Here is a 10,349-nt window from a genome sequence, read left to right on the forward strand (position 1 = left end):
TTAAGCATGATAGGAGTATAAAAATTCAGAACAACATGCAAATTTGATGACATCGTTAATTTGAAGCAGTTTAGGACGAAGATACTTTCATGCCTGCAGCTTGTTTAGAAGTCAGCAATCATCCGTTTCATTTTGTTTATGAAGGGCCATATCGTACATCTGAGTTCGGTGATGGGTGATCATATTTTAATCGTTATAAAACCTTAATTCTTATTCCTTCGCATAACAAAATTATATTTATCAACACTTTCTAGAAAATGCATAGTATTTAAAATGGCATCCTCAAGAGATGTTATTATATAATTAAGCGTACTATAAACAATCTAATAAAAATATAACATTTGGATGAAATTTAAAATAAACTGTAGTGTGTTACTCCTAGAATACCATTAATGTAATTGTGGAGCCAGTTGTTCAAGGCGTCGTCGGTCCAAGCCCTTATGGACCACCCTCGCCACCCCAAAAATACAAACCAACTACTTCTATGCTCTCAGATTAAGTGTTACGGAGGTCCCATCAACAGCAATGTGATTTACAGCCTAACCAAAATGTGATGAGACCATGCCATTATGGGCAGCGGTTTTGCAAATACAATCTTTTTATCGATCTCTTGGGAAGACGATAGTTAACTCACCTTAGAACAATTATCACATTTAGAGCTGAAGTGATTAGAAAGCTTATTTCCTTTGGTCTCTGACCACTAACATTAAAAAGGAAAACGTTATTTCTTTAAATCATTTAAAAAGAAATATTTGACATTATCAATATATTCCTAATATAGATTCTAATAGAACTACTTACAATATATACTATCATAATTTACGAGTAACTTTGTCATTGCATTGTGTTTCCATTGATTTAACATTTAACACCATGAATACATTGTCGGTGAGATTCTCACACCATATATACTGCTCTATCTGCTCTTATTTGTAAAAGAAAGAGATGGGGGAAAAAAGGACAGTGCTTCCACCATCCACTGTACATGACGACCACCTAAGTATACATTTCACAACCCGTATCCTCTCATGGATGTATTACAACTACTCAAGCAGGTTGAATAAGGGAAAACGGAAAAAATGAAATGAGGAAAAAAGAAATAATTAATTAAACCGATGAAAAAGACAGTCCAAATGATTCAAGCACCTAAAACTCAAAAGGCTCCCCCCTCTAGTTCCTATTACCAGAGCCAATGCTCTCATAGAACAAAATGTAACCATGGTCTGTATTGCTGGAAAATTCTTGCGATGACCCAAAGAATGTCTGAACAGCTGACTCGTCTATCATCTCGACATTTTCATCGTCAAAAAATAACCAGTGGTTATGGCTTTTCACAAGGCTGACATAATGCCCATGGTTGGGCCCACTACCAACATGGACAACTACTGCAAATAGAGAATACTCAATATCTTCATCTTCAGCTGTATCGCTCAATTTCAGCTCTAGGGGGAAGACAACCCGGTAAGACAGCTTCTTGTAGCGGCCCAGCTGTTCAATGTACTTGAACCGCTTAAGATGGATAACCAAGACGTGGGGTGGTTTCTTAATCTTCATTCTCTTCTGAGCTTCTTGCAAGCTGATAACATAAGAAACTTCACATCTTAGTTATTAGACCAGAAAACAGGCATGAAAAATAGAGATGAGATTACATACATAATTTTACACACTAAATTGACAGCAACCAAAAAAAACAAAAAAAAACCATCCAGATATCAGATACAAAAAACGATCAATCATCAATGCAAGGTGAAAACATTAGGTCACAACCATATACGCAACAGAAGACATCATTGTATTAGTAAAAAAGCATAGATAGCAATCTAATTTTTTAATTAAAAGATAATAACAAAATGCCAAAATAATTAATACATAATATTGAAGCCATTTCATATCTCTGCTTTGTCACAAAATCTCTCACTTGAACAAGCAGTATATAATGGCTTGGCTATGCACATAATTCAAAACGGTTGAACTGATCCTTTACTTTCAAAATAGGTCTCAAGAAGCCAGGTAACAGCTGACACCACACAAAAGGCATTCAATTAATTATAAAATCAAAGTTCAGTTTATGACCAGGAGTAAAATCTATGTACCTGCAGCACTTGTCACAAAAAAATTTGTCTTCAGCATTCAATGTCTCAGTTGAACTGAAGTTTTTCAAACAACTTGTAATTGAACTATTTTGTTCAATATCAAGGCTCAAGTCAAAAAATGTTTCATCCCTAGCTGTTACAGTTTCACATCGCAAGCACCTTGTCTCGTTGGTGAGTATTCCCTGAGCAGAACAATTCACAAATAATGAGATTCCTTAAACTGTGATAACTATGGACTGGAATTAACAATAAACCAACCCCCCCCCCCCCCAACCTCCACCACCAAAAACTAGCAAAATAGGTTTAGTCCAATAAAAAATTTCACAATGTATGGTTACTCCAAGCTTTGCTGCAAGCAACATGCTAAAATGGAAGCATCAAATTAGTAGATCAAAAGTCACCTGAAAATTTTTGTGCACCCATGTAACTAAAGGCTCTTTTTTAGCACCATTAGCTGGACCATTTTTAGGTCCATTGGCAGCCTTTTCAGAAGATGGAGATGTCTCTTGATCATTTTTTGCAGCCTGGGCCTCTTTCTCCAGAATGTCAACAAGTTCATTTAACAAAAAGTTCAAGAATTCATGGGCATCCTGCCAAAAATGAGAAGATTCACAATAACAATGTTGCTTTTCTCATTAAAAAAAATGTAGATAAAAATATCATGCAATAGAAAGTACACAAAATATAGCAGAATTAACAATACATTTATAAGTAAGGAATGGCATAACTAAAACAAATTGATATGTACGACCTTTTTTGAACTAAACAAATTATCAATATTCAAACCAATAATAGCAAGCTCAACTTGACCAGTTGATCATCAACTTGGGTCACTGATTGATCTATATGTACACTTGGGCTCAAAGAGTCAAATTTGGATCCTTTTCAATGTCATCGGTGGATGGTGGCTCATGGCGGAAACCAAAAAATCTGCCATAAAATTATGGCGGCTGCCATGACGGGTTATGGTAGATTTATGGCGGATATAATAAAATATATAAAAATATTATAATATTCATATATAATATTTAGGTACACAAATTTAATATAAATGTTCAAGAAATTCTCAAGATTACATCATCATTCCAAGTAACAGTAACAATGTAAAAGAGAAAAACATTGCAGCGTGGATGTTATATTAAACAAAAAATGCTAAACAGAGCTTGAACAACAAAACAGGATGAATAGCAAAACAGATCTTGAACAGAAAAACAAGAATGATCAGTGAATTGTAAAATAGAGCTCAAACAAAAAAGTGGAATAGATGCCAGAAAAGCTGATTTATCCGGTGAACAGAAAAAGCAGAGAAGACACTGGAAAAACTGATTTTTCTGGCGAAATGGAATGGGTGACCCTCCAGACTAGTTGATTTTCTAGCAAAATGGAGTGGGTGAGTCGATGAGGATGGGAGAAATTGCTACATTGAGGTTTTGGCTTTTCGTGAAAAGAGAAAGTGTGTGGAGGAAGATGAAATATATGTTTTATTAAGAGTAAATGACCTTTCTACCCTTACAAATAATCAAAACGGTGCGTTTTAAGAAAAACAGGAAAAGGTTTCTTCCTTTCCCCAAGATCGTGCAGTAGCACCTGTGACTTCTCCCTGTTCTGGCCGCGAACCACTCACAACCACCACAATGTGACAAACACCCTGCAACGTGGTGGCCAACAGCTGCTCCACACTGCACCGGCGATAGCACAGCTATTAACAAGTCACCTTAGGGTTTTCTTGCACGGGTCAACCTCTGGACAAAGTTAGATTCGCGGCCCAACCCTGCAAAAACACCATTTTTCAACAATTTCTGCCATGGCTGCCGTTTCCACCATACGTGTAACAGCCGCCATGGTGCCGCCATGGAAAAACGCCATAAAACGCTAACGCTGTAACAGCGGGGTTAATTTCCACCACCAAATTCTGCCATGGCGCCACCATGGCTGCCATTTAACACCACTGGTCCTTTTCATCATGACATTTAACTATTTCGGTTGCCCTTTTTCTTTTCAGACAGCCTTTTTTGCCTCATTACTGGCAAAACAATTTCACTTCAAGCCTTTTTAATGCATGACAGACAGTTTTTGACCAAGTTACTTGTCTTTAGTAAAGACTGGCAAATCAAACAGGTTCTTGAACATAACTGGTCCAAAATGCTAGTTACCTAACCAGTCCATTGGTCAAACTGGCTGGTCTAGTTCAAACTTAATAACTACGATTCAACCCCATTGAAAAAGATGTGTAAAACAAACATCTAAACATGAGTGGCCTAACTATTTCCTCCCAAGAGAAGAAAACCAACAAGCCAATTTTCCATTTACATAGCCATGACAAGGGCTTCTTTCCCTATGGAAACACGTTACCTGTCAGACACATAAGACATAACGGAAATAAAAGGGAGATTTTAACATATTTCTAATTTTCTGTATATAGAGGCCCGACACATACAAGCACCATGATCAATTCAACAGGTTATTATCTTATGAGACACAGTTGAAAAGAATCTCCTGTTTACTTTGTTCAGATCAAGGAACAGATTGCAGCCTTAAAATATGGTCCATCCCAGACATAGAAAAATGATCCTAACCATGCCTTCAGCTTCATGTTTAACTATAAGCTCTGAAATCTAAATCATTTTCAATCAAGAGTGACACCGATCTGACTAATGATCTACCAATTGAACAATTGTAGGTTGCTTCTGAGCTTTCCCAGCCAGAAACTTATCATAACGATAATAGAACCTCTAGCTAAGATTCATATTAAGATCAGATGCAACTGACAAGTAACAAAGTAGGCACATAAACAAAAGATGACTATACACATAGGACCTTAATGTGGAGAAACACATAAACACAGCCAAACACTGCACACTTCTGTGCACAAACTAATATTACACACGTTACTGTCAAAATAAAGATATAAATTTATAGAATAATGACCTGACTTCTGTGCTCATTCTCGAAAGTTTAATCACATACCTGGTGCATATAGCTTCGAAAGAGTTCATTCTGCTTTTTCAATCTCTGTACAAATCGTTTGGGAGCAATGACACCTGTTTTCTTCTTTTGGGAACTTATCTATGGCAAAAGAAATGCTATAGGTTAACCTAAACATGAAAAAAAAGAAAGAAATAGCAGGTAATTGCATCAACTGGACATTTGAGGCAAGAAATTGGTCGAAGTGTAGATACTCACAAAAACCACACTGCAAATACCTTCAAGCAATTTCTCAAGCACATAATATCACAAAATAAAAAATACAACAAAGCAGATTCAGACAAGCAATGGAATCACCTCCACCAATTTTTACACCTCAAAGGAAAACCACAGAGATGGGAAATAGAGAAAACAATAAAACACAGGTACTAAGAAAAAAGCACACCTTAAATACTGTGAAGTTATTTCTCAAGAAGAAGTAAATGCAGGTGCATACAAAAGCATAGTTCATCATTGATTCAGACAAGCATGCTAGCACTACTTCCTAATAAGCAGATTTCTAGATTACAAGCGCACATTTCTCCAACCACAACAACCAAGCCTTTTTACCACTAGGTGGGCTTGGCCACATAGGTCCAATGTCACCATAATGTTATATAAAAAATTATTTCCATGTTATAGCCAAACTGCCAAAACATAGAAAAATCAAATATATTAGAAGTGGAAAAGGAAATCCCCAGTGTTTAAGCTTGATTTGACTTTTGAGTAGACTGAAGACCTATAATAGGGTATTAAATTTCTTTAGTAATGTTTTAAGAGAAAACTAATATGAAAGTCCATGGATGGAATGAATTAATGAATCATGGGTGTTTACCCAGTTCAATGTGACATTTTCAATGGTGGTTAGCCATTAACCAAATACAAACCCTCGAATGGTAAATCATGCTTTTGTTAATTAAGTGTGAAAAGGTCTTATGCAATAAACACAGAATTTTCCAAACTATAGATTCCTTACCTGTGAAAATAAGTCGGCTAAGCAAGTCAAGAGATTTTCCTCTGCATCTGCTACACCTTTGTTGTTTCCATAATACTCTAGCAACTGTTCACGAAATGGAACACAGAAGTATAACGCCTGTAAAAAGGAAAAAGAGTACTTAGTTAACGAAAAACTCTAAAAATCGTCAGAACTTAGAACAAACACAAACTCCAAACTAGCATACTTGATGTACTTCTGATGTTCAAACGCAACTCATCAGGATTCAAAGTACTCTATAAAAGCTAGAAGGTAAGACAAATTCAGTGATATCTGTCTCCCTATTTTGGATGGCTAATAAGCTGATATTAATATTCTAGTATTTTTTACAATAATTAAAATGAAGATTAGTTCTACTATTCACTGACCAGACCTCATTCAAATTAAAGACAAGGAAAATAAAGTATATACATAATGCAACAAAAGTTCCGGGAGAAAAGGTGAAAAGGATTTGTAGCAGTGTTATGACAAGTAACAAACGTTTCCCTCCGTTTTTCCTTACTTTCTTAAAAAAATCCGTAATAAACAAGTAAAAGCTCTAATGTCATTGTTTATATTCGTTGATAAATCAAGCACTAGAAAATTAACCAAAGCACGTTAAACGAATATACATAACAAAAAGAACACATTGACCTTCTTTGACGCAATATTTTTTCCTTACAAGTTCACAAGTCAGAGAAAACTAAGCCATAATTAACTATCAAAATGTCCATAAAAATTAATTAATTATGTAATTAAGCGATTATTTCCAATAATACGATCGAATTTAAAATAAAAGCAAAAACTCAAATCGGATGAAAAAGAAGAAGGATTGGTGAAGACCTGCAAAACGCTGTTGCAGTAACAAGTATTGCCGAAATTCTCAAGGCCAAAGTAACGTTCTCCTTCGGGGAATTGGTCGCCAAGAGCCTTCTCGAGCTTGGAGCCCGCAGCACCCATGAGCGCGTTGAACCGATCGCCGAGACTCAGATCTTTATCCGGTTCAACTCAGTGAGTCACATCGCACACCATCATCATCATCAAAGGCTCAATGGCCGTTCCTCTCTCGAGCGTAACTTCGAATCGCTAGGGTTTGTTGCAGAGAGAAGTCTGATGCTATTGGTTTTGTGTTATCAATCGAGAGCAGCGAGCGAAGAAGAAAACGAGGGTTTCGTTACAAAGAAGAGAATGCAGACGGTGAAAATTTGGAGAAAAATGAAGAAAATGGAGAGAAGAACGGCGTTTGAGAAAAACCTCCCGAAAATAAAAGGGGAGGAAAAAAAAATAAACGTGATTACAAACGCGCCAGTATTGTCCTCCACAATATATCCGTGCCAGTTTGTGTGTAAAATGGTTTCAACTCTGAACTTTCAATTTCTTTTCTTTTTTTTATGTCAACTTTCAATTTCAGATGTGCTGTGCTATGAAAACTATTTTTATTCAATGCTTAAAATATAAATTTCAACTTCATTCTGAACATTTTACATTTTCAGTGCAACTATTAACGATAAAATTGAATCAATCAACAAAAACTATGACAATGAGATACCATGAAGACCACCTTTTGACATATAATTTAATTAAGTGCTGATTTAATAAATTTCTAAAATATGACTATAAATATAATTTAGTTAAACATTTGTTTAATAAATAATTCTTATACGAAGAATTTCTTAATAAATTAGACTGTAATTTTTTAAATAATAAATTTTATTCTAAATAGTTATATACTATATAATAATTTATTGAGTTGATTTAAAAAGAGATTATAAAAATTATCAATTATTTTCAGGGGAAGTTTATAAAAAACATATAGATTTTATAAATTTTTCAAATTTACTATAATAAATTTATTGAAATAAATGTTTGTTAATTTATATTAATAAATGTTGTGATTGAAATTTCATCATAAAATTTTATACAATAAAATTTAATTAAATTGTATATTTAAATTTTTACTCGAGCATATTTAAAAAATACATTAATGAAAAACAAATGGAATTAATATATGCGTTGGTCTTTGATTTCTTTTATTTTTTAAGGTCATAAGTATTTTTCTATAAAACACAGTATATCTATGTCTAAAAAGTATTTATAAATATGGTGACATTAGCTAATTTTTATGCACAACAATCAATCCTAAACTTGTATTTTAAAATATATATATATATTAGTTGAACCAAATACTTGTTAATTTTTTATTTAATTTGTCGTGTTGTTAATATTTATTATCAAAAAAACTATAACATCACATGCCAACATATTTTGTATTGTATAAGAGAAATAAAAGGTTTAATTTTATATATTATTAATATAAATATGTATATATTATTAATTAATTAATTAAAATAAACTGTAAATATTTTTTTAAAATTAATTATTATAAAAAATAACAACTTTTTTTCCAACTATAATGTATTATATAGTATCTGTATATATATATATCCTAAATTTTGTAAATATTTTTTATTGTGAATTTTTAATTTGTATAATATTATATTGCATATAATAAGAAATTGTGTGTGGTAATTTTTTATTAAAAAAATTGTAATATTTAGTACTTTTAAAGTATCGAATTCTACATTTTTTAATAAAAATTTATCATCTATTATTATCATGTATCATATGTTAAAAAAAACTTTTATTAAATTAGGTATACTTGAGTTTTAGAGTTTGAACATTTAAATGGTAGGTGATCAAATATTATTTTGCATTTCACATTCATTTAATGATCAAACAAACAAATTATGATTTTGATGACATACATTATTCATTTTTTTAAACTGTGTAAATATTTCTTTCTATCAAATAAATTGTTTCAACTGCAAAATTAAATCATTAGTTTCTAAAAATTTTCTTCTAATCATGCTAGTGCTAAAGGAACACACATTGCCAAACTATATATATCACTTTTGAAAAGTCATATTATAGATAGTTTTTGTTATTCTGTGGACAGAGTCTCAAAATAATAATTGATGAAAAATAAATTATTAATAATAACAATAGAGAGGATTTGACTAAAATAAAGAATAATAAAGTAGCGGTCACATGAAACAAAAATCTAGATTACCCCTTCTTATATATTAAAGTCATGATAGTTTTTAATATTAGGTGATAAATTTCGAGATAAAAAAAATTATAAGTAGAAAAAATTACTAATAAAATGAAATTATGGATAGAATGATCGTAAGGGAGGATATACACTTAGAACATGAATATGTGCACACGTATAGAAAAAAACAAGAACAAATACGAGTTGAGTTGGAGAATAATGATGGCGTAGGAAAAGGGGACATGACAGTCCCAACTGAGTTTGAATACATTCCCTCCCCTGTCGATGGCAGCTTAATTTGAAACAAAACGGAAGTAAAATACTTAACTAAAAAGGATAGGGAGGAAAAATGTAACCCCAGTAAACAAATCTGGGCAAAAATTTCATCCACCCTACATTTCTAGACCATGCTTTATATATTCATTTTTAACATTAAAAGATACTTTAAGTGGTTATCTTCTTCAATTAGAAAACATTTATTTTTTTACTGATACATGTGTATATATACTTGTCTTTTAAAAGGGATAAAGCATATTAGTTTTAAAAATTATTATGTCAATAATTTGTGAATAATAGGAGGTTAAATGAGGCACCTAATGAAATAGATTGGCTAAACAGTAAAAATTAAAACATCAATAACAATAAATTATCACGTTGATAGATAAAAAGAACACTCACTTGATTGGTGTATCAGTATCACCTTTGTATAACTTATTATGATAGTGCTATTAACTGTTAATAATTCTAAATATTTAAATGGTCTCGATGGAGTAAAATATACTTTAAAAACACTAGAGTTATTATAGTCAAATTGATGATACGAACCTTCCAACAAAGAATGACCCTGCCATGAGAACTTAACTCCGAAATCAATTAATATTAATTTAAACGAATATAGTATTCGAGTCTGATAAACCTCCCCCGGAACAACCAAATGGGAACAAAAAGACCACTTCTTACCACGCATGCTCCTTTAGTTCAAATTAGATAAAAAAAATTTAAAACTAATAAGTTAATCAAAACTTTATAATTTATAGAAAAATTTGTAGTTTTATATCTAGCTGGTTAAATTAATTATTAAATAAATTGTTATATAAATAATTAAAATATATTAAATATCTCTAAAAAGTGTTAAAATTTTGTAAAATTGTAAAATAAAAAATTAAATAAATTTCCATTGATTATTAGTGTAATTCACTTTTAGTTAGCCTTTAAAAAATATTATATAAAAGAAGAGGAGAAATTAAAAAAAAATCATTTAGTTTAT

The 10,349-nt window shown here is 32.1% G+C and overlaps 1 protein-coding gene across 1 annotated transcript; it reads right to left on the reverse strand.

The window, feature by feature from the left end:
* Positions 1–813: 813 nt before the first annotated feature.
* LOC113849503 (ubiquitin carboxyl-terminal hydrolase 4-like) lies at positions 814–7,328 on the reverse strand. Its single transcript, XM_027479454.1, has 6 exons — positions 6,874–7,328; positions 6,034–6,150; positions 5,061–5,159; positions 2,495–2,683; positions 2,094–2,275; positions 814–1,576 (listed from the first exon to the last, which is right to left on the reverse strand). The coding sequence occupies exons 1-6, from the start codon at positions 6,988–6,990 to the stop codon at positions 1,171–1,173; spliced, it is 1,110 nt and encodes a 369-aa protein (XP_027335255.1). The 5' UTR covers positions 6,991–7,328; the 3' UTR covers positions 814–1,170.
* Between the last annotated feature and the right edge of the window lie 3,021 nt (positions 7,329–10,349).

Source organism: Abrus precatorius, unplaced genomic scaffold, assembly GCF_003935025.1.
Source record: "Abrus precatorius isolate BTA unplaced genomic scaffold, Abrus_2018 Scaffold9, whole genome shotgun sequence".
Taxonomy (NCBI): domain Eukaryota; kingdom Viridiplantae; phylum Streptophyta; class Magnoliopsida; order Fabales; family Fabaceae; genus Abrus; species Abrus precatorius.